The sequence below is a fragment of the Python bivittatus genome, unplaced genomic scaffold (genome assembly GCF_059951505.1).
Source record: "Python bivittatus isolate LINGU-HERP-01145 unplaced genomic scaffold, Pbiv_v1 ctg000340_np1212, whole genome shotgun sequence".
In the NCBI taxonomy this organism is placed as follows: Eukaryota; Metazoa; Chordata; class Lepidosauria; order Squamata; family Pythonidae; genus Python; species Python bivittatus.
In genome coordinates this window covers 18,022,905-18,048,032 of record NW_028277056.1, presented here as the reverse complement: position 1 = coordinate 18,048,032, position 25,128 = coordinate 18,022,905, and the positions used below count along the sequence as shown (strand labels likewise).

General features: G+C 36.9%; 1 protein-coding gene across 2 annotated transcripts in view; it reads right to left on the bottom strand.

Annotated features, from left to right (window-relative positions):
- Positions 1 to 25,128, bottom strand: part of ATM (ATM serine/threonine kinase) — an 85,349-nt gene that overhangs the window by 55,978 nt on the left and 4,243 nt on the right. For both annotated transcript variants that reach the window (XM_088140639.1, XM_088140640.1), the window contains exons 4-20: positions 24,509 to 24,654; positions 23,443 to 23,607; positions 21,987 to 22,152; positions 21,023 to 21,261; positions 20,133 to 20,296; positions 19,407 to 19,576; positions 18,941 to 19,312; positions 16,838 to 17,032; positions 15,342 to 15,437; positions 13,403 to 13,628; positions 11,727 to 11,852; positions 9,256 to 9,381; positions 8,177 to 8,266; positions 6,852 to 7,020; positions 3,756 to 3,955; positions 1,904 to 1,986; positions 1,670 to 1,825 (exon numbers count right to left, since the gene is read on the bottom strand). In XM_088140639.1, coding sequence (XP_087996765.1) covers positions 1,670 to 1,825; positions 1,904 to 1,986; positions 3,756 to 3,955; positions 6,852 to 7,020; positions 8,177 to 8,266; positions 9,256 to 9,381; positions 11,727 to 11,852; positions 13,403 to 13,628; positions 15,342 to 15,437; positions 16,838 to 17,032; positions 18,941 to 19,312; positions 19,407 to 19,576; positions 20,133 to 20,296; positions 21,023 to 21,261; positions 21,987 to 22,152; positions 23,443 to 23,607; positions 24,509 to 24,654 — 2,889 coding nt within the window. The remainder of the gene's footprint in view (positions 1 to 1,669; positions 1,826 to 1,903; positions 1,987 to 3,755; positions 3,956 to 6,851; positions 7,021 to 8,176; positions 8,267 to 9,255; positions 9,382 to 11,726; positions 11,853 to 13,402; positions 13,629 to 15,341; positions 15,438 to 16,837; positions 17,033 to 18,940; positions 19,313 to 19,406; positions 19,577 to 20,132; positions 20,297 to 21,022; positions 21,262 to 21,986; positions 22,153 to 23,442; positions 23,608 to 24,508; positions 24,655 to 25,128) is intronic.

Here is a 25,128-nt window from a genome sequence, read left to right as displayed (position 1 = left end):
GCTGGGTTTCGAAGAGGCAGAGGAACTAGAGACCAAATTGCCAACATTCGCTAGATCACGGAGAAAGCACGAGAGTTCCAGAAAAACATCTACTTCTGCTTCATTGACTATGCAAAAGCCTTCAATTGTGTGGATCACAACAAACTGCGGCAAATTCTTAAAGGGATGGGGGTACCAGACCACCTTACCTCTCTCCTGAGAAATCTGTATGCGGGCCAAGAAGCAACAGTTAGAACCGGTCATGGAACAACCAATTGGTTTAAAATAGGGAAAGGAGTACGACAAGGCTATATACTGTCATCCTGCTTATTTAACTTATATGCAAAATACATCATGAGAAATGCAGGGCTGGAAGAATCACAAGCCGGAATTAAGATTGCGGAGAGAAATATCAACAACCTCAGATATGCAGACAATATCACCCTAATGGCAGAAAGTGAAGAAGAACTAAAGAGCCTCTTGATGAGGGTAAAAGAGGAGAATGCAAAAGCTGGCTTGAAACTCAACATTAAAAAAACTAAGATCATGGCATCTGGACCCATCAATTCCTGGCAAATAGAAGGGGTAGAAATGGAAGCAGTAACAGACTTCATTTCTTTGGGCTCCAAGATCACCACAGATGGAAACTGCAGCCCTGAAATTAAAAGATGCTTGCTCCTTGGGAGGAAAGCTATGGCAAACCTAGACAGCATATTAAAAAGCAGAGACATCACCTTGCCGACAAAGATCCACATAATCAAAGCTATGGTTTTTCCAGTAGCAATGTATGGCTGTGAGAGCTGGACCATAAGGAAGGCTGAGCACCGAAGAATTGATGCCTTTGAACTGTGGTGCTGGAGAAGACTCTTAGGAGTCCAAATCAGTCAATCCTAAAGGAAATCAACCCTGACTGCTCATTGCAAGGATTGATACTGAAGCTCAAGCTCAGATACTTTGGCCACCTAATGCGAACAGAGGACTCTTTGGAAAAGACCCTGATGCTGGGAAAGATGGAAGGCAAAAGGAGAAGGGAACAGCAGAGGATGAGATGGTTAGATAGCATCACTGAAGCAATGAGCATGAAACTGAGCAAACTCAGGGAGGCAGTGAAGGACAGGAAGGCCTGGCGCAATATGGTTCATGGGGTCACGAAGAGTCCGACACAGCTTAATGACTGAACAACAACAAAAAAACATGGGGAGAGAGCCAAGCCTTGTGGCACCCTACAGAGGAGTGGCCAAGGGAACAACTATTTATCACCCAATGCCAGAGACTGGAACTAACCATATAGGCAGGAGTGGAATCCTACAGAATAGTGCCTCCCAATCCTTATGGGTGATCAAGAATGTTACTATGGTTGATGGTATTAAACACTGCTGAGAAGTCCACCAGGATAAGAAAGGTCACACTCTGTCCAACCAGATCTCAAAACAGATTATCTACTAGAGTGACCAATGCCATTTCCACCCCACACCTAGATCTAAACTCAGTCTGAAAGGCTCTAGATTCATCTAGGATGCTCTGTAACTGTCACCTTACCACCTCTAACATCTTCCCCCAAAAAAGGGAGTTGGAGACCAAGTAGAACTTGCCTAACATGGTCGAATTGTGAATTGTTTAGGAAACATTTCATAGTGGGCCTTCGGGAAGATCTTCTAATAATTTGCAGTTGAAATTACACTTAACGTACCAAAATGCTCCAACAACAGTTAAGACTTGACACCGGGCTTCTCTTAAATCTTCAGAATTTATATTGAAGGTTCCCAAAATATTGATCATTGGAAGAAGATTACGTAGTATTGCTGAGCAAACTTCTTGATCCCGGCGATAAAAGGAACATATCTCCCTATAAGAAACAACTAAACATTTGTATCTCAAAATATAAATAGCAACTTAATTTTATTAAGCAAGATTATTTTCTTACGGTAGAAGCTTGAGTAATGAGACAACATAATCTTCTGGCAAGGGGTTTTCTCCTCTGGGAAGTTCCTTCAACAAGACTAAGTACTAGTACAAACCACAATTGAAGACATAATATCAGAATAGTCCAATGTTTTTGTTCAAATGTATGAATGTAACAAATTCAAACACATATATATTCAAGATGTAATTGTTTTATATATTACAGTAGTATATTAGTATTCAAGAAAGTATGATTAAGGGCTTTATGTACCAAAAAGAATTCTCCATTTGCCAACATTTATTTTTTAAAAAATAAACCTATGCTCAGCTTCGGTAGTATAAAGGTACATATATCAATATGCCGATGATACCCAGTTATACATCTCCATCCTGGGTGACCTGAGTGATGCCGTTGACCACCCTTTTGCGGTGCCTGGAGGCTGTGAGGGTCTGGATGGGGTGCAACAGGCTTCAGCTGAACCCCGATAAGATGGAGTGGCTGTGGATTCGAGGCCCCTCTGTATCTGAGGATCTACCATCTTTGGTTCTGGATGGGGTTGCACTGCCCCGGACAGACCCGGTGCATAATCTGGGAGTCCTCCTGGACTCACGACTTCTGCTCGAGGAGCAGGTGGCAGTCATGGGCAGGAGGGCCCTTGCCCAACTTTGTGTGGTGCACCAGTTACACCCTTTCCTGGATCAGGAGGCTCTCTGGTCAGTCACTTGCACCCTGGTCATCTCTCGATTAGACTACTGCAATGTGCTCTACATGGGGCTACTGTTGAAGAGTATCTGGAAGCTACAGCTGGTTCAAAATGCAGCTGCGCAGACAATCTTGGGTGCCCCAAGAATGGCACATGTAACACCTCTGCTGCGGGAGCTGCATCGGGTGCAAGTTTGCTTCCGGGTCCAATTCAAGGTGTTGGTTATCACCTTTAAAGCCCTACATGGCATGGGTCCAGTTTATCTAAGGGACTGTCTCACCCCCATCACATCCATCCATCCCACCCTGTCAGGCAGAGAGGGCATGTTGCGGATCCCATCAGCGAGGGAATGTCAGCTGGTGGGGCCCAGGAGGACAGCCTTCTCTGTCGTTGCTCCTGCCCTTTGGAATATTCTACCCCCAGAGGTGCAGTGGGCCCCTATTCTCCTCTCCTGGCTTTCTGGAATGGGTTAAAGATCTGGCTCTGCCAGCTTGTGTGGGGCAACAAGATTCTTAATCAACCCTGGGGGTGGCTGGCGCTCTGATGACACTCCCTGAGCTACTTGCCAATTAATATCAACTCTTGGATTACATTTATTTTTATTTATTCAGGACTCTTCTATATTGTATTTTTAACTGATTTTAGATAGATAGATAGATAGATAGATAGATAGATAGATAGATAGATAGATAGACAGACAGACAGACAGACAGACAGACAGACAGACAGACAGACAGACAGACAGACAGCTCTGCACAGTGATCCATATCCTAATATCTTCTTGACTGGGTAACTGCAATGCACTCTACATGGGTACTTCTAAACAAGCTGCATCCAGAGTGGAACATAGCTGCTTGATTTTCAAGAGAAACAGGACCACATAACACCAGATCTGAAACTGCTGCCCTTAATACCTGTGAGCTATCAGGCCCAATTTAAGCTGCTGAAATTAATCTATAAAATCCTAAACAGCTAACAATCCAGATATTTACAAGAGAGTCCCCTGATGATTTTATTGTGATGGCTTTAAGTCTCTGTTATTGTTTTCTTGTCACTCTGAATTTCTCTGAAAGAAAAGCTGGCATAGAAATAAAATAAATAATAAGTTATACTCCAACAGCATTTAAAAACAGAGAGCTAAGCAGAATAATATTTCATCACTGTACTTACCACATGTAAATGTAGAGGTTTAATAAAATCAAATGAATTTCCATCTATTAGCATTAAGAGTTTCCTCCAAATTTCGGAACATCTAAAGGGAACCATTTGCACTGTGGTTGCTCTGATAGCTATACACAAGAACTTCAAAATATCAAGAAGGAGCAAATCCTGTTTAGTCAGATGTTCTTCTGATAATGGACTTTTGGCACCTGTGTGATGTGATGAATGTATAGAAGCTATGAAAACACAGCTCTCAAAACTTACAATTAATTATCTGTCAGGAAGCCATAACCAACTTCATTTAACTAGAATGCACACCTCCTCCCTGCTCTCCTCCTACCAATCAGCATACTGGCTACCACATATAAAATAAAATGAATCTGAAGTAAAGTTATAACAGCTACTACAAAAAATGTACTAACATAACATTGGCATGGGGAGAAAGCACATGTTGAATGACCAGCATGTAGAAGTTTGAAAGAGCCAGAGACCAATAGAAGAGAATATGTGTAGCTCAGGGCTGAATTGTGGTTCTCTGAGCTTGGTTGTTTTCTTGCAAATGCTTCATTACCCAGCTAGGTAACATCTTCAGTGCTAAAATGGAATGGGTTTGCTCTCTCTTTATATACTGTGTCATGCCCTGCCAGTGTGGGTGGGGGTGTGGGTTTTGTTTTGTTCTATTTTTCCCTCTGGTAGTTCCTTGATTAGGGTATTGGGAAACGTCTCAGAAACTACCAACAGACTATCACAACCACATGGCATCGTCGTAGCACACAAACCAACTAAAGCCCTCCAAAACATCTTAAGCAAACCAAAAGACCCAGTAGCCCAAGAAGAAAAAACAGGACTCATCTAAAACATACAGTGTAAAGACTGTAACAAACACTATGTAGGACAGACAGGCAGAAGGGTTGCAGAGTGTATCCATGAACACCAACTAGCAGTCAGAAGACATGATGAAAACTCCTTAATCTCACAACACATGGACAGACTGAACCATAGTTTCAGCTGGGAAACTGTCAGCATCTTAGACCAAGCTAAATCCAAAAATGCGAGGGAATTCTTGGAAGCTTGGTATTCAGACAAGGCAGCCATCAACAGGCACATAAACAGCATCTACACACTATTCAAAAGAGACAATAGAAAGGAAAACAAAAGACCAGAACATCTCCTCACCAGCAATCATCACCCAGATAAGCAGAGACTAACACCAAGATTATCACCAGACATACAATCAAGCAGTAAATGATACCCTAATCAAGGAACTACCAGAGGAAAAAAATAAAACCCACACCCCCACCAACACTGGCAGGGCATGCCACTGTATATAAACAGAGAGCAAACCCCATTCCATTTTAGCACTAAAGATGTTACCTAGCTGGGTAACGAAACGTTTGCAAGAAAATAGCCAAGCTCAGAGAACCCCAAGGATTCCAAAGAGCCAGAGAATTAGTGTTTATCAGTGTTTGTTTATAAATACCATGTTTATTTAGATAGGCAGCATTGCCCTGCTTTGAAATAGTTAATTTTTTAACTTAGTTAAAATAGTTAAAAATAAAAAATAAATAACTGAACTAACTCCTCACCATCTCAGCCTTTTCAAAAACTGTCACACAGTAATTTTTTTAAGTTTCTCCAAAACAACACAACTAAACCATGAGATGATAGGTGCAAAGTCATTCAACAATCCTGTGTGTCTAGACACCCTAATTCCACCTCCTGCAGCTTGGTAGTTCTCAATGCCACTACAGGAAACCTTTATTGGTGCCCTATCCTATAATCCCAATGTATGAAAGTTATAGGAATTCCATATCCGGTGTGCCTTTCTGGCAAGGAGAAAAAAAGGAAAGGAGAGAATTTTTTTCATTTTAAATAGTTACACTTTTTTTTCCACTTTAAATAGTTACAGAAGAATCACTAATGGAGAAAATTAAAACACAGGCTTGCTCATATCACAGAAAACATCTTACAGAACCTCCAATAGAAAAAAATACAAGATAAGACTCTGAACAGATTTCAAAATTATGCTGATCTGCTACTGTTTAGAAGCAGCTGTGTAAAGAACTGCCAGTTTGCAAAAAATACAAAACTGAGTTTGGATAGAGACAATAATCACTAGTACACATAATCATCCCTTAGTGACCATAGTTAGGACCAGTAACTCGGTCACTAAGCAACATAGTCGCTAAGCAGAAAATCTCATGACTGCAACTGGGCTTACGACTTTACTTCCCCTTCAGTCGATAAGCGAAGCAATGGGGTCACTAGTGAAAAATCACAAGATGGTGACTTGCAATTTTACTTCCACCTTCCATATTGTACAGTATTAACTCTGCTTGTCACAAGTGAAAATGTGCACCGGTAGTAAAGTATGTGAATGGTGATTGCGTGACTGAGGGACACTGCGATGCTCGTAAATGTGTGCTGGTTGCAAAGCACGCGAATGGTGATCACGTGATTGCGGGACACTGCAATGGTCATAAATGCAAGGATTGGTTGCAAAGTTATTTTTTAGCACCGTCATAACTTCAAATGGTCACTGCACAAGGCAGTCGGTAAGCAAGGACTACCTGTACAATAAATGAGACTTAAGAGAATAGATGGCTCTTGGAAAAGAAGTTACTTCTGTGCCAATCTGTTATCAAGAAAATCCTTCTTCCTGCAAATTCCAAATTTAATCAGAAGTTGGACAACAGTTTGAATTCTTTCCCCTTACCCCCACCCCAGGATAGAGCTTCTTGCTTGTCTCCCTCCTGCTGGAGAACTACTTTTTCAAAGGCAATTGTTTCCTATCTGGAAAGGTAAGGGTTGTGAGGATCCTTCTTTTGTAATGTGCTAAAATAAGTCTCTCTTCTTAAAAAGACCCTACTTGAGACACAGGGATGTATATTCCCTGTCCAAGAAGAAACTGTCTTGTGAATGCTACATGGCATCACAAAAGTCTTTATTTTATAACTTCTCATACAAATCACAGTATTTTCTGATGTACTTTTTGAGGAAGTCTGCTTCAAGTACTTGAATTATACTTCTTTATCCCCCAAATACTATTTTTTTCTAAAAACATTCAATTGCCACAAAAATATACATCAAATAGACTGAATATACCTGTCAAGGTGTGCAAGTCTCCAACTTCATTCACTTCAGCAACTTCATTACACTCATCATCAAACAGATCAAAGATTGTTTGATTTCCTTCTTCCATTCTACTTTCTTCAGGAAAATCTTCCATTAAATCCACTTCTCCAGCTTCACTTGACTTTCCAGTAAAAAACATCTAACAGAAGGTATTTATTTACTATCTCTCTTATAATAAGAGCAATACACTATAATAAATATATGATAAATTTATATAACTGTGATTTTTATGAACTTAAGTTAACATCCATTTACCCCTCCCCTCCAAATAGCCCTAGATAAAAGCTTGACAACATCTATCTTTTTGCTAAAATCTTGTTTCGGTTTAGAAGCTTCACTTCCATGTGTTCATTAAAGTTCGAATCTTGGTTGACTCCTTTTTACAATAAGGTTTCCATAAAACAGGGATGTTTGCTAAGAAAGTCATCTTAGAATGCAGTAATTAATCTTGTAATTTAAGTAAAACAACACAGTTTTTCACACTGATTTTGCTTGGTTGGGAAATTTACATAGGACCAAATCTACTACTACTTTCTACTATATCTTAATACCTAAAGCCAACATGAAACTAATATGACTACAGCTCAATAATTGTATGAAAATTAGTGGAATTTTTCATTTTGTTTTCTATAAAACTAGAATAAGCTATTTATAAGGATTTAAATTATTCTTATACGCTGCATACTTTGTAACCAATTACTTGACGGTTGGTAGCAGAAGTATAGTTACTGTAATTGAGAAAATAGTCATAGGTGAGATTGTAACTGCAGTTTGTTAATCAACCACTTGCCAGAGATGTTAATTTTGTTTCTGAGAAGCAATGAAGTGGCAGTAGAGGAAATGCAGTTGTACAATTCCTAACAGAAATAGAGACACTGGATGTTGCCATTCAAGGTGTCCACAACATTTAACCTTCTGCCTTAAGTAGTGCTCTCTCTTGAGTAGAATGAACTTTAAAGTCTTTCCCTGCTCACATTATGTCCATGTAAGTGAAAGAGATGAATTGTAACAATGACGTACCTTTGCTCCCTACCATCTTTACAAGAGGTGTGCAGATAGAATGATGTAAGAGTAAAGAGAAAGATGTGGAAAAGGGCAGGGAAAGTAAAAGTATTTTCCATTTGTTTAAGGAAAACAAGGGAATCACAATGTGCATACACCACATTGATTAGAATCAATTCTTCACCCCCGATTAACTGTACAAAAGATAAGGAATAGCATGTTCAGGACAATAAAAGTTGCACTGCACATACATCTCTGGGAGGGGGAAAAAACCTCACATTGTATCTACTCACCAGATGTTTGCAGATACTTGCAAGATCATTCATCAGCTTTGATGTTAACAAATGCAAGAAGATGCTGGACAAACTCTTTTTGGGGCTATTCTGTTGGAACAGAGTAAGAATAAGAGATAAAGACAGCGCCCTCTCTCCTAAGGTTCCAGAAAACTTTGAAAACCTGGCTTTGGTCCCAGGCCTGGGGTTGATGTTTATGATTTGTTCAATGGCCTCTGCTTTGTTTTGTTAATTTTGGTGTCTATGATATTATTTTAGTTTGGACTGTCTATTTGATTTAATGTTTTTAGCAGTTTTTCATGTTTTCTCTAGTTTTGTACGCTGCCCAGAGTCCACTGGAGTTGGGCGGCCAATAGATTTAAATAAATAAATAAATAATAAACAGCAGAAGACATATTAATTATAAAATAATATCATGAAAAATTTGGCTTTTTGCACAGTAAAATAATCTGTAGGCACCTGCAACCAGTTCCCTGTTCATCCCCATTTATCTTGTAATTTAAATTCAGTGAGAAAAGAACATCATTTTCCTGTAAGATCAGTACCATGCTGACAATACTTAAAATTAGAGAACCTGATTAAATTTCCTTTAATGAACAGCAAATGTCCCAGGTAAAACGCAAATATCCCAAGTAAAATTACGCTGGATAAAGACTGTAAGTATTATTAAAAAGTAACTTTCAAACTGTATGATAAAACTTTAAATAAACTGCTACCTGAAAAGTAAGGACCATTTTCAAAATCAATCTCTTTTCTTTAAAGGCAGCACTGTCTACATTTCTAAAACATACCTACCCATTTTAAGTCTTGTAGAATCAGCAACTGAAGAAACAGTTCACAAAAGTCTCATTGTACACACTGAACTAATAAAATATTTTCAATATTATGTCAAACAATATTTCCTTATTTTTCTGCAAAATAACTGGGTATGTGTATGTATATATGAACATTCATAAATAATTAAAATGAACAAATTGGTCTTAATAATAAGAGATCCTCACATGGAAACAACAGGCATAAATACAGAGATTTTAACTCTGCTCATACTCAGATTGCTCTACAACCAACAAATGTCTCACCTGGGTACAGTTGCATAAACAATTAGTGCACTGTATTATTAAATTCCTCAATGAAACAATTTTTGAATCTTCATTTAGCTTGTTTTTAGACTGAGAGATGCTTTCACCCACATAATTAAAAAAGGACTGTAAAGGAAGAAAATAAAATGATTTAAGAGGTTTCATTTCAAATATATAGATATATAAATACAGAGATAATGGATATATATTGCCCTTACTCCACTATATCCATCACCAAGTTTGAACCTGCTAAACAGAAGCAGCTACAATTGTTAATTTCCTGGTGATCACCCCTTCCGTGCTAAGTATATCCAAACTTTCTTAGCTTTTTTCAGCTAGATATTACTCATGCATGAATTTTCTGCATGTGAAATCACATTGCACAGGAAGATTGAAGTACAATGTCTTTGTGAAGCCACTGAGCTTTCAATTTGTACTTACTGCTGAAAGTTAAAATTAGTTCTTAACTGATTTGTCAATTCTATGACCAGCACCAAGAGGTTTTTTGAGAATAGTAAGTTGAATTAATTTATAAATTGCCTCTTTTAAAATACTGGCTCTTAAATGTTATAATAGATTGAACACTTTCCAAAGACAATGCAAGAATCAGGTTAACTCTTTATTCACTGCAAATTTAATTGATTATGTGCCATCAAGGCGATGTCGACTGTTTAGTGACCACATAGATAGATTTTCTCCATGATGGTCTATCTTTAACCTGGTCTTTCAGGTCTTCCAACAGTGCACTCATCACTGCTGTAACTGAGTCTTTTTACCTTGCTGCTCGTCATCCTCTTCTTCTCTTTCCTTCTACTTTTCCCAGCATTAAAGTCTTCTCCAGAGAACTAGGTTTTTGTATAATTACTCAATGCATGTACATCTACATTACTGAGAGTACTGGATGTATCAACTGGCAGTATGATTTTGTTGAGGAGTTAAGATTTCAGGCCACTGAGGATGCATTTGAAACAGGCCTGGTTCACTTTTTCTTTAAGGTATCTAAAACCACATTTCCTCCCCTTCACACTACATTCTACTACAACATTCAGATAAGAGGTTGGAACTTTTATAAGAGGATGAAATTTCATTCATGGGCCATTGCAGACCATTCATGGACCACTGCAATGATTAAAGAGTAAATACTTATGTGCAAGATAAGCATGCATAAAATGTCCATATGAAGTACAGTCCCCTAAGTCCTGAGAGCTAAATTCTCTCAGGACTTAGGGGACTATACTTCATATGGACATTTTATGCATGCTTATCTTGCACATAAGTATTTACTCTTTAATCATTTTTGTACAGTATTCAAAATGTGCACCAATATGTATTCTTGAGTAATTTTTCTACAATATAAATTAAATTGTTTTTCATTTAGACTGTAGCTAATAAGGAATTAACCTGATTCTTGCTTGGTCTCCTTTACTAAACACTTTGCAAAACAATACAGGTAGTCCTTGGTTAACGACCACTTGTTCAGTGACCGTTCAAAGTTACAACGCTGAACGAATGGTACTTACAACTGATCCTCTAAGTTCCGGCTGTCCCAGCACCCCCCACATTCACATGATTGCTATCTGGGTGCTTGGCAACCAGCTCACACTTACAATGGTTGCAGCATCTCATGGTCACATGATTGCTATTTGCAACCTTCCCTGCTGGCTTCCCACAAGCAAACTCAACGGGGAAGCCTGCGGGGAAGGTTGCAAGTTGCTCTGGTAAGTCTCTCCTATGTGGTGCCTCCTGGCCACCCAAGCACCCTTCCCAACCTGGCAGCAGCCACCCCAAGCCCCGCCACCCTTTGCTGACCACCTCCACCTGGCCGCAGCCACTTTCCTGCCTGGTGGCCTGCTTTCAAGCTGCCTGGGATTTGCAACTTCCTGCCAGTTTCCCCATTGATTATGCTTTTGGAAGCTGCCCGGATGTTGTGAGGAGGTCCTTGCTTAACAACTTGCAATCCTCACTTTACAGTGGCAATGAGGACTGCCAGGATTGCCATCACTAAGCAATGTGGTCATGTGATGTTGTATTTTATGACCGCATTGCTTAGCGACAAGAATTCTGCTCCCAATTACCATTGTTAAGCAAGGACTACCTGTAATAAAAAAACATGCACCCTCTTAATACTTCTCCAAAGGTCACAACATTCCTTGATCTTATTTGCAAATTATTTATTCCTACAGAACAATCTTGTCTTCTTTTCCCACCATTACCCATCCTGGAGGTAAAAGAAAAGCATACAAATAGAATACTACAGAGAAGAAAAACTATCCAGGATGAAGGCAGAAAATGAATTATAAAGAGGATGAAACCTGAAGGATCTCATACATTAAAGGCATCTTCATATGTTTCTTGAGATTATATCATGGAGATATAATACCTTATTCATATCAACTAGGAACAATTCCCATATGAATACCTCTTCATATCAACTAGGAACAATTACTTTAGCTTAAATCAAAAAGCTCTACCTTAGCTTTCTGAAAAAGATCCAATTTACATGCTTCTTCTTCTGTAAGAATGCCAGCATAACAATAGCAGCCAAGAACACCAGTCAAGATGCTGGTACAACGCATCAGAATTTCCATAGATATAGTCTGAAAAATAAATGAATTGCATAAACCTATTTAAAACTTTGTATTAAATACATTCAATCAATAGTTATAATTTACATAATATTTTAATAAATTATAGATTACTTAAATACAATTGGTAGGCATGATGAATTTATTTTTGGAATGTGTTAATTCAGACTTTCACTAATGTAAAACATGTAAAAAAAACTGAGCCTACAGGCTTGGATGTTATAAAACAATGAAAGACACATTTACTGAAAAATAGAGCACAGTAAAATATCTATCAGTTTACCAAAATTATTGATTTCTCTTTATATACTGCATAACAACCAAGGGAGTTATAGGGAGATGATGGTGGAAAGAAGATTGATGCTAAACAACTTAGAAATATCAGTATTCACTGGCTGCACAGATTGCTAATTTTATACAATACCATAAATTTTCTGAAATGAAGACAAGGATTTCTCCCCCAAAGTTTATCTTAAAAATGGGGTATCAGATTTGTATCAGTTTGATTGCTATTCAGCTCATTGAAAAGCCTGTTACTTCCTCTTCTATCGCTGGTCTCAAATCAACCAGTGAACCTCTGTTGTCCTGAGCAAACATTATTGTCAGGATCCTGCCTGCTAACAGCAGATAAAGGAAGGGAAAAAAAGATACTCAATCCTATTGCTTGTGCCACTACCATAATACAATTTTCTCTCCTTGCATAATTTCATCACCTTTCTAGTGAGAAAGACTCTAGGCAGAAGACACACTCTAAGCCAGGCTTCTCCACTTCTTCACCCCCCCGCCCCAATGGTTGGACTTCAACTATATCCATCACACAGAGTTTGCAACATCAACTAAGGGTTCTCCATGAGCACTGTAGAGATTCAAATCATGGGATTCCCCCCAGTGCAAAATTATCAATCAAATGACCATTTGTACAATGGTGAATTTACATGAAGGTTTCAGTTCATGGTGTCAGCATTTGGTGAAAAGTAGAAACTCTTATTATTTCTCCACCATAGTGCTGCAACATCACTACCTCACCTCTAATAAACAAGTGAACTGGGCAAATCTTGAAAATGCAAACTAGATAAATGAAGAGCAACCCAACATAAACAATTCTCTGTTTATTTCAGGGGCAGGCAATGTGCTGCCCCTAGGCATCTTGCAGGATGATTTTTTAAAAAAATTAATACAATAAATAAATAGAGAGCTGGCAAGCTGCAAAGCAAAGCATTACCTCTGCCATTATATTTCCCTGCATGAATGTTCTGGGCCCCACAAAAGAACATGCTCAGCCCTCTTGGGGCTTAGTTTGCATTTCTGGTAAGCAAAAGTTTTCTGACTGGTTACCCACATCTGTAGACAGACCAGTCTCCCATGGTGATCCCTTGGCAAATCCACTTCCAAATGCTCTCAATTTGCTCTATGTGCCCCTGGCCTAAAAAAACTGCCTATCTATTTTATTAATTTTACTAATACTGAAGTCTACTCATAAATATACAGGAGACAAGTCAGACTTTAATAACCCCGTCACAATGAACAAAGAACACAGGCTTCAATTTGCTTTTCTGGCTTACCTCAAGAGAAACATTGCTAAGCAGCTGCTCTGACATCATCATAAGATCATGTTTTAAGGTTTCTTCAAGCTTTTGACTGACAACAAGGCTGGAACCAGAAGGTTTGTTTTCTGATACTTCATCTGCCATATTTGTAACAATATCAATTTCATTGAAGGTTGTCTGCAGGTAAAAAGCTTCAATTTCGGAAAGACTCGTTTCTTCCTTCTCTTGGGTATGTTGTGTACTTAATAAAATAAATTTTATCTTCATTTATTTATCATTTATTAATGAGCATCTGACAATGGTTAAAATCCCTGCCACCCAGAAAGGCCAGAGTCATGTGATCTCTAAGTTTGGTACATGAGATTTGTGCAGTGTTCAGAGCTCAGTATACTTAGTCAGGCCCAAACTGGTTAGGGACTCAGTCAAATTAAACTAGAAGCTCTTTTATTATCAGTGTCCAATCATTCCTTTTAAACTAGGTTTGTGGAGGTACTTTAGTAACAAAAGGAATACAAAGTTAGCATAACAAAGGAGGTGACCAAGGCTGAAGTATACGGCCAGAGAATAACAGCAGCTCAGGAAAAGACAAGGATACAAAGCTGAAAAATAATGTTCAGCCATAATATGGTTCGTTGGCTTTTAATTTTATGTAACATATAAAATTACTATTATGGTTCAAAATTTTGTACAAACAAGATCTCTATGACACGTTTGACAAACCATAGTTAAAAATCCTGGCTTAGAGCAAAGTATATAGAACCGAGAGGAGCTAAATAGCAGACAACCAGTCCGAGGTAGTGTCTAAAGTATCCGACTGTGAATATCCAGGTTTATATCCACCATCGGCCATGGAAACTCACTGGGTGACTCTGGGCCATCACTCTCTCTTTCAGCCCAACCTACCTCACTAGGGGTAAAATGGAGATTCCCAGATAAACTGTCTTAAGCTCCTGGAAAGAAGTAGAGTATAATTCTAACAAACATGCAAACAAACAGCTCTGTCCTCTGAAAGGGAGGGAAAAGAACAGGAGGAGTTTAATGGCAACAACTTAGAGATAAAATTTAGATCACATGATCCCTGTCTTTTTTGGGCAGGGGTTAACCTACTCCTGTATGAGAAAACAGTATTCATGCATGGATTATATGTAAGGAGGGGATTCCTGGTTCTTAAAAGAATGTCTTTAGAGTCATAAACAGAACCAAACAAACTGACACAAAGAAACAAAAACAGACATTATGTGTGACTAAATTTATGTAGTCCAAATATATTTGGACACAAATAAGAGTTTTCATCAAAGGATAAAACTGAAAAAATAATGTTCTGCCTTTTTCAAAGCAAACATTAACTATTTTTATTATCAGTAAATAACTCTTCTCAATCAATAGTCCTAAATATGCATTGAGTATATACATTTGTGCAAGTTTGTATCTATATGTATCCAATATAAACAATTACATGCAAATATTCTGATAGACAAAATATCAGATATATACAAAAGTGAAAGCATGGTAAAATAAAATGCAATCCCTTTTGTAAAATCTCTGAAGGAGCCAATCACTGTACAGATATTCCACTAATCCTTAGCTCAAATATTATATCTATTCAGAGACCTAGAGGAATAGTTTCAAGGAACAGTAACAGTCAATAATATTGCTCAGGTAAACTGCTTTTGCCAAGTTTTCTTGATTTCTAAAGCTACAACACCATGTGGCATCAGAAGCTGCTGATCAAGCAATACAATGCAAACTGTGTGTGAATACTTTTTGGATGTTAAAAGATATTCATGCATAGTGTTTAAGTAGTACATAATTTCCATAATACTATATAAGTAGAGCATGGTGCATATAAACCCATGCTATGAAATAACCTAGAGTGGTACTCGGTTTTTTGTAATTAACATTTAAAATTATATTCAAGTTATGAAAATTATTTCATTAATTTTTAAAAACATACCATTCTGATGTATTGTGGAAAAATGCCATTGCTGCTCTACAATTTTTCATAGTCAGACTTACAAGGATTTTCTGTAATTCTAGCTTAGGAAAGTCACTGAAAAAAACAAAAAAAACAAACAGCATACTTTCATGATGCAACATACCAGTGTTTTTATATGTTTGAGTACTGCAATTTTAATAGATTCAATAAAGGATGCATATGAAGGTCTAATTTTTCTGTGCATCAAGTATTTCAGTGGGAAGTACTTCCAACATCACCCTCAGCTAACTCTTTCTTAAAACAATCCATCTGCTATTGGACAGAACAGAATATAAACTGTTCACCAAAAGCACTAACTATGAAGATAAAATATTTTTGATACATAATATGAAAGCAAGAGTAATTCAAGAAGCCCATGACACTTGGAAAAATCCATCAAAGAGGCCAAAAGAAGACAAGGTGGCTAAATCACAGGTGACACAAGCAGGAGCTTACAAGAACTGAATGAAAAATTACTGTTACTGAAAAACAATCCTGGAGAAATGATGTTCATCAAGTTATGAAAAGTTGAAAATGACTGAATAAGAAGTGAGAGGGGAAAGACACGATTTATGAGATTTAGATCTCTTCATTAGGTCCTGGACTGAAATATTCTCCCCAATTCCAATCTGTGGCCAAATATATACCAAAATATTAGATTACAATAAGTTAAGTAATATCCTTTCTTTTTTGCTGGATAATCACTCAACATTTATGGGCTCCAGGTTTCTTAAAGAAAGCATACACGCATTGTTTGGTACTAGCAATAAAGGTCCCAGTGATCATTTCAACAGAGTCTCGGAGTTCAAATACATTATAACTTTTCTCTGTGCAGACTGTGACACCGTGTGCTTTTCAGTTAAACAGAAGAAAAAGAAAAAGGATACAAACTGTTAAAAGTACAGAAAACATTGAGCCAAAACAAAAAGGAGCAGAAAAAGGAAAAGTCAGAAAAGCAAAAACAGAGGGGGGAGCTGGAAGGAGCCAGCTCTTTCCTGATTAAGGCAGGGTGGGAACTAGAGCTAGAGAAGAAATCTAAATTACACAACCTGTTTTTTGTGCTTATAAAAGTTTTCACCTACAGTATGTTTGGATACTTCCTTAAAAGTGGAAAACATTAGATATTCTTCATAAAGCCCTATGTATTTAAATGCCATTCAATTGCAAAACAACATAGAAAGCAAATTGATCTGAGATAGGCTTGTTCTACTGAAAGCTCTCACTAAAATATAGATTCGAAGCCTTATTTTTATATTATCCTGTAAGCTTAACTTCAAACCAATTATTTTTTGAAACATTTTTAAAACTAAGAATATTTTAAGACAAACTGATTTAAATTCTAATCCACTATGAAATTTCAGCCAAGTAGCACTTTAAACTTACTTACTAAAGTTAAATTAAAAACAAACAGCGAAGTTTGATTTCCTCTGATGAACAACTAATTCTTTTTAGGCTGCTTGATTTCCTGGGCATACCTGCACAAAACTGGAGGGAGCTCCATGCTGTCTTCCATAACTTCCTCCACATAGCAGAAGAGAAGCCATTTCACAACTCGTTCTTTTAGTGTATAAGCTGCATTTCCTTCCCAATCATTTTGAAATGATCCAGTTTTCGAAGTTTCTGGTATTTCTACAGCTGTCATTGCTGATGCCAAACACTGCACAGCAAAACTAACAAATAATAACAACAGTAAGTACAAGCACTTGATTTACCGCTCTGGTATTCATATAACATCACCAGTGAGTGAATTCAGATTCCAATATTCTCCTTCCCATGGCCAAAACCACATCATGTTTAACTAGGATTCCACCAATCAGAATTGGAATGCTAACTGGAATTTGAAATAGGTTTGTAAAATGTAATTAAAAAGCCAAGTGATAAAGAATGGTTAGTTAATACAGATATAATTGTCAGCAGTAGTTAAACTTCTTACCAACCCTGTTAGTTTAGCCAGCGCTCATGCTATCTGGTGAAGGCATTAGGCTAGGAGAGATCAAATTAAAGCTAATCAGAAACAGTTAGGGGTAGTGAATGCAAGACCAGAAAGGGGAGAAAAAATGCATAATCTTAACTATACTGTAGTTAAAGTATCAGGAACACAGCAAGTTAAAGTTGGCTATGTAAAATATGTGAAATCAGCCATTTTGTTTAGTTAACAAACAATGCTTAAAAAAGCACAAAAAGCAGTTTGACACAGTGTGTAAAGCCAGCCTGTGTTCTTTACTATCCAATCAGTAATTCATTATTTGACATACAGCACTCTTGTAATTCTGTCACTCCTTCAAGGTAGATCTGACTAGGACACCAATGACATGAAGTCCAGTACTACTTTTACTGCAAAGCTTTAGTAACAGAATCTTGCAAGTCTGAATGCACTTCCCCCCTCCCTTCCTTTATTTTCATGTGAACTAAGAAGGGGCTTGTCTGAGACATTTACTCACATTACTTTCTTGGCTGGCGGTCAGGCCCCTTTTATCTGACCATTCCCTTGGTAGTGGTTCTTCTTCCTGCCCTTCAAGACCATTCCCTCTGTCCTCTAGATCTACATATTGTTTTTTAAATCTTACTTTGAAAAAAATGGAAGTAACTGTAACAAAAAGTTCTAATATACTTTCTTCTTACCTAATCAGTTTTAAATAGCTACAAAATTGGTTGTTTATGTTATAAAATGCCCCAACATAATTTCTAGCAAAAAATTTAGTAGAATTTTATCTAAAATATCACCATAATTATACAGATTGATCAGAGATCCTAGCCTATCCAGGATTGGCCAGAAGCTAACTTTCCAGATCTTATTTTATTCCAAGATGTGATACACGGATTAATAAAAATGGGCAAAGCTAAATTGCATAGGTAGCAATTCCTCCTCATAAAAAGCTCCTCTTTTCAATTTTTTTACAGACTTTCCCTTCCACATTTATGGAACAGTTTTTCCAGGACATTGATACTGCTTAAGGGACGAGTAGCAGGATAGGAAACTCACCTTTCAGCTGGCATTTCTCTAACATAGATATGTTTACTCAGAAAGTTTCTGTTAAGTCTCAATAGTTTTATACAATATTCTTCCAAGAGTTCACAGAGCACACAAAGTCAAATCCAATTAAACTTCATAATGTAGCATGAAATATGATTTAGGCTTATAAGATTGCATCTAAGTTAGGTAAATGATTAAAATTACTCAAAAGGGGTTTCCAACAGATCAGCATGTGCTTTTATTCTTAAGTGACTAGTAGAAGTCACAATTATGTCATAATGATATCACAATACATATTACACTATTTTCCTTCACTTTAGGACATCCATGCTAGTACTATTTAGAAAACAGAACTAAAGATGAAAATAATTTCTTAAATACAAAATTGATATGGCCTTAACTAAATTTCTAGCACTTGTAGTGCAGGGGCAGACAATCTAATAATGTTGCATGTTTTGAATTATATCTGTCATAACGTTTTATCACTGGCCAGATGAAAACTTGAAATTGAAAACCACGGGAGGGTATGAGTTGCTTATCCTGGTGTACTACTTTGAAATTAACATACAATTAATAGTTGAGTATCAAAATAGTTTCATTTTACCTTGATGGCTTGCATGCGGAACCTGTAAATATCCTCCAGATTTCTTTGTCCATTGTTATTAAATTTCTTTGAAATATGACTCCAAGCAATTCAAAGCTTTCCATTTCAGTTTGTCGAAGGTTTAGACTACGATCTACTAGAGACCAAATTCTGGACCACGTTCGCTGCAGTTCTAACTTCTGTGTGACATTTAGGTCTTTATTTTGGCTTTGACAAAGTGCAACCTCTTTAAGACATCTTAATACATAAGGGGTCCGTTCTCCTCGACGCTGCTGTAGTAATAATTGGTATAGTATATTAAGTAAATCAGTCAACTCATTGTCAGGAAGGCTCCTGGGGTACTTGGATACTAATCTGGTGGTAATCTGCAGCCTTGAAACCAAAACATCAAAGATCATTAAGAAAAAGTAAATAACTGACACTTTTCAGAAATAAACTAGAATATTTTTCTTTCATTCTTATTTACCAAGGTATGACATCAAAACTATTCTGTGACTTTTGCAAGTGTTCTTGAATCACTTCCCAACCTAATTCAATTCTCCTACGTTTGGATGGTCCTTCTCCATCTCCAGCCTCTGGCTGAGTAACTGTATATAACTGAGTTACTTCCAGGACTCTGGTGTCTTGAGTAAATACCTTATTTTAAAAAATAAGACATTTAAAGAATTAGAGAAATGTTGCTACATATTTTACATAAAAATGTGCAGTATAAAAAATTATTAAGACTAAAATATTGTGTTTCCAAGATCCAAATCCATCTAGTCCAGAGATGGGCTATCCATGGCCACTAGATGAACCCTAGCTCCAAAACAGTCCCCAGAACATCTTCAGATCACACCAACAAATTTAAATGATATGATTTTCTGCAGTTTTGCAGCAAACTAAAGAGAAATTGTATACATTAAGCTTTCATGAGGCTTAAAAAAAATCAGTTTTGTCCCTTAAAAACATCCCCAAAAGTAAAAAAAAAAAAAAAAAAAAAGCTGAAAATGTCAATCCCAATAACAATAGCATGTCATCAGCCACACCCCCTGGAACTGCTGAAGACTTTTCTTTTGAATCAGTTAAGGAAAAGGGGCTGCCCAACTGCATAAGATCAAGCAGACAGGTCTCCTTTGTACTGCCCCAGTGAATGCAGTGGGACTGTTAGATCTCAGAAACCCTATGTAGAATAGTCATATGGGAGTATTACCTGGTGACAAGAATCAGCCATTAACTCAACCAGGTTGTCCTTTAGAACAATACTGCGTGAGCCTGAAGAATATTTTCCTCTGCTGCTAATAAGAGTTATCTCATTGGCTAACAGATCATAGAGGTTGTATAAAGTATTTTGCCATTTTGCTGAGCTGTATGCTCCTGTTTGTACAAGAATTAGACAATTTAATTTTAATCCAACTTATTACATATTACCTATGCAAAAGAAAAGGAAGGTATGCAATGATTTTAAAAGTTCATTATCAATTAGCAATGCACACATGTCTAGTACAATTACACAAACATTTAAGCAAACAATACTGTGAAAAATTATGACTTATTACAACAGAAAAAGACACTCTCAGATCAAGCTGGATTTCTGGTGACTACATTGTACATCAGAGAGCCAGTTTGGTTTAGTGGTTAAGGCATCAGGCTAGAAACTGGGAGACAGTGAGTTCTAATTCCGCCTTAGGAATAAAGCCAACTGGGTAACCTTGGGCCAGTCACTCTATCTCAGCCCTAGAAATCAGGCAATGGCAAACCACTTCCAAAATCTTGCCAAGAAAACTGCAGGGACTTGGTCACTAGGAGTCAACACTGACTCAAAGGCAAAAAAGAAAAAAAAGGTACATCACTATGCTGTATTCTTGGCAAAAACATAGAAGTGATTTGCCATTACCTTCTTCCAGAATACTTCCCACTTTAACCTGATGATTTCCTGATGTTCTCCTTTACAAGTTATTAAGATTTCCTGTTTAACTTACAAGCTGAACAGGCTGACATTTCCCACAACATTTCCTCCCAAACATTTCCAACACCAACATACAAAAATTACATAAAGCCCTAAAGGATTCACCCCATATCATTTCACAGCTTTCCATGTACCTTCTTCCTGGGTTTTAGCTCCATGTGGATGATGAACACAAATCTGAAACTGAACAAATTGAATGATCTGCTCCTTCAAAAAGTCTTTTGGTTTGTAATGAGCCCATATAAAAAGCACAGTTGATAGAATTTCCTCTCCTAATTTGCAAACTTGCATTCGGTAATTCATCGCATAAATGGGGAGAAACACGTTAATGGCTGCAAAAATGTGGTCGAGGCCTGCAGGGTTTCTTTCTTGCCTACAGTATAAATACGAAATATTTTTATTATGAAGAATCTAACCATAAGATCTATGACTACGTGTGAAGCTACAACATATTTTATTTCATTTATTTACTTCCTTTTCTCTATGGAAGCATACATGCTTTCATATTTCTCCTTGAAAATTATTACTGTAAAGGTAAAGCAGCATTATCACAATCCAGATGTGCCATGAGACACCATAAAACTTTAGAAAAGATTACAGTTATTGAACACTGCTACTGAAGATTAGCAGTTTCAAGTAATTCCATAGTTATCTACAGTTACTGTTTATTGTCATGAAAAGAAAGGAACCAGTAGACTGAGATTACAAAACTGACTAAATGTAATACATTCTACCTTTCAGGAAAGATCAAACAGAAATTATGGTGCATCCTGAATTCAGAAGAAGCTTTTTTTATAAACCATTAGACCAAGCAGGAATCAACACTGTAATTCTTAATAATTAGCTGAAGTAGACATGAAAGACATTTCATTTCATACAAAGTTCCATTTTTTTTAATTCTGGCACTATAGAAATATGAGAAATAAAATAATTACAAGTAATTCAAATATTTTGACATCAGAATGATACAGAAAATATTTAAATCAGTTAAAATGAGCTCAGCTGTTATCAGATTAGTGGAAAATTAAGCTCAGAAGATGTTTTGCAAGTTATCATTTTACATTCAAATTTGATTCAGCCAAAGAAAATGGTATTTACCTTGCACGGTGCATAACTTTTGAGAAGAAGTTCAAAATATCTGAATTGAACTTGTCAGTTTGGAAACAGAGGCCTCTAGTAAGTGTATAGATTATTCTAGCCACCAAAACTTTGTTAACATCTCTGGAAGGATTGAGAAATAGTTCAAAGTACAGGTTTTGGAGATCTAGAGGAACAACCAAATTCATATTTATTAACGAGGTTACAAATGATTGACAAGAGACAACATAACTAAACATTTTGCATATTTTCAGCCATTCATTCCTGCATGTCAGAGATGGGTATTTTTTAAAAACAGATTGGAGGTTGCACTTTTATTATGTTGTGGAACAAAACATAAAGTTATGGGGTTACGGGAAAAATCTAATGACACAGCGATGGTATTGTAATGCAGGGCCATACATATTTTGTCTGTTTTGAAAGGAATTTTAGGAAGTAGCACCCAGTGACCTTAATTTGAGCAAAGAACCATGTCTATGAGTTTTAGTAGAGTCAGCTTGATCAATAAAGCCACTCTGATCAAGAAGAAAAGATTATCAACAGTAAAATATTATTGTCTGGGATGTGCAACTCTTTGGATCCAAAACAGAAAAAGCTTGCATACAACTTTTTTAGGGAGCTCCTAAAGGCATAGACTCTGCCCATGATGGTACCAAAGCACCTTTCCTACTTTGAATACAAATAGCTGCACATTCCCAAGTATCATCATACTTAAAATGTTTAGGTGTAACTTACAGATTAATAAAGTCCAAGCAATATTTATTAATTTAAGAAATCAATTTAAGCAGAAATCTCAAGAGAGAGAAAAATCTGAGCTGAAAAAGGATGCTATTCAGTGACAGAGGTAATTAACAAAAGAAGATAGGCATTCCGTAGTTGGTTAATGGAACAATTCACCTCCCTCAAACAGTAAGTTATGCAGTCATAATGTTCAAACTTTGTCCACAATATACTAGTGATAGTTCAACACTACTTTATGGAAGCCAGAGTCAGTTTGCCTCAATTTGGGTAACAGCCCAGCAGCTGTTTTTATAATTTCTCAGCCTGAAAATGGACTCTTCTCTTCAGCCTTGGACTTTGAGGACCCAGCTTCTCCTACCCTTCTGTCTTCCAGGATCGCTAAAGTACACCAATAAATGTAAGATCTTTAAGAATTACAAAGCAGTGTTAGCATTGCCAACCATCTTATGGCCTTCGGGACAACTGCTTGTTTCCTGAAAAGGTTCCAGGCATTATCTCCTGCTGAATGCTATTCAAGGTCTTGATAGTTATTTGCACTGCTGTAACCCTGACTTGTTTTAATTGATGCAGTTCTGTTTTCTTTTGGCATGACACAGAACTATCATTTTCTCTGGGCTACCACAGAAGGTCAGCAGTTTTTATGAATTCAGGGACACTTGCTCCTGAGCATTTATACAAGTCCAGTCTTAATGAGACAGGAGTCATAACTACTAACCTGACCACTGTTGTGGAGATATTTCACACCAGTATTTCCTCACTTTAAGAATGTCCTTAAGTAATATGCTATTACAATCGGCCCCATAAATAGCGTATCTTGATGACTCATTTAGCGTGTCCATTACATAACTCAGAAGCTCTTGACATTTTATTCTGGGGGCTCCTGTGTAGAAGCAAAATATGAACGTGAGCTTTTAGCAAAGCGGAAATAGTATATTTGTAAGTTAAATTTGAAAAGATCAACTATATCTGCAAAGGTTAAAAGTATCATGTTCTTTAGGTATATACATGAGCATTTCATGGAATGGAAATGTGAAATAATTTCCAAAATCTTTTTGTACTGTCCAAACAACAACAATAACAATAATTTATGCCCTTTGCAAAGGTACAATACAAATCTTGGTTTCATAATTTAATTGTATTAGGATTTTTAAATGCTTAATAGTTTACCTTAAAAATAAATAAATGGCAATCTAGACGTTACGTTTTGCCAACATTAAGGGCTGCCTTTCTTTCTTGGTATTGCCCAGACTAGAGACTCTGGCTAGTTTCTTTTGCAACCAGGTCCATTAACCAATGTACAGAACTATTAGGATGTGGCAAGTTTTGTTTTAGAGCTCTTTCGTCTAATGGCAATGTGTTTCTCCCAAGGAGCCATCCACATACAACTTGATTCAATGAGAAGGGAAGAACCAGGAATACAGAATGCAAAATCCACGTGAATTTTATTTTAATAACAATCACAAATTACGTTCCTGCCTATTATTGCCACCGATCTTCCTGCAAAATTATCTTTTACCAAGGGAGAAAAAAGTGAAAGAGTTCCCAAACTGCCAAAAAGGCAAACATATTTTTTTCATTTAATTTATTAGTTCAGATAATACACCATCTTTCTACCCACAGGATATTCAAGGCAATTAACGGTATAAAATAAAATATAAACAGGTATAAATAATTAAAACAGATACAATCTGCATTATTATTTATTACATGATAGAATGATAGATAAGGTCTTTACCACAATTCTTTAAAGTCTTAAATATTTTTACAGAAAAGACACTCACTTTTATTGGCATGCGTGATGAAATACTTAACCAAACTACTGATCTGCTTCATCTTTTTCTGTCGTGTTGCTTGGGTTGATGCAGCGGCATTAGGTTTTGCTACCCTGACACTCTCAGCCTCTTTCTGAATATATTTCTGCAAAAACCTCCAAAAACAATAGACACTTTCAATAGATACATAAGCGAATTAAACAAAAATTCAATCACATATTTCAGTGTAAGTTATTCTCCGATATTGCCACTCCTTTACTAGCAAAATCCCATGTAATTCTCCACAGCCTGCACTTTGGCAAAATAACAAATCCACCTGGACAATTAATCATAAATTAAATAAGCTCCTACTCACATTGCACCACATTTTTCAGGGTGAACTATAGTTTTATACTTGGTATTGGTATTGGTAATAAAGTATTGGTAATAAAGTTTCTGGCAAGTTGGGAATGGAACTAAGAAGATTGAGAGATGATCCAGTAATCTGAATATCCATTTGCAAAGCTAACATAATGCAACATTACATTTTTTCTAGAATTCAAGTCATCACAGTTAGAGCAGTATAGTATAAAGATGAACAAACTTGTCAATCTTCTTGGCATAAATGAAATAGCAAAAAAACAACAACA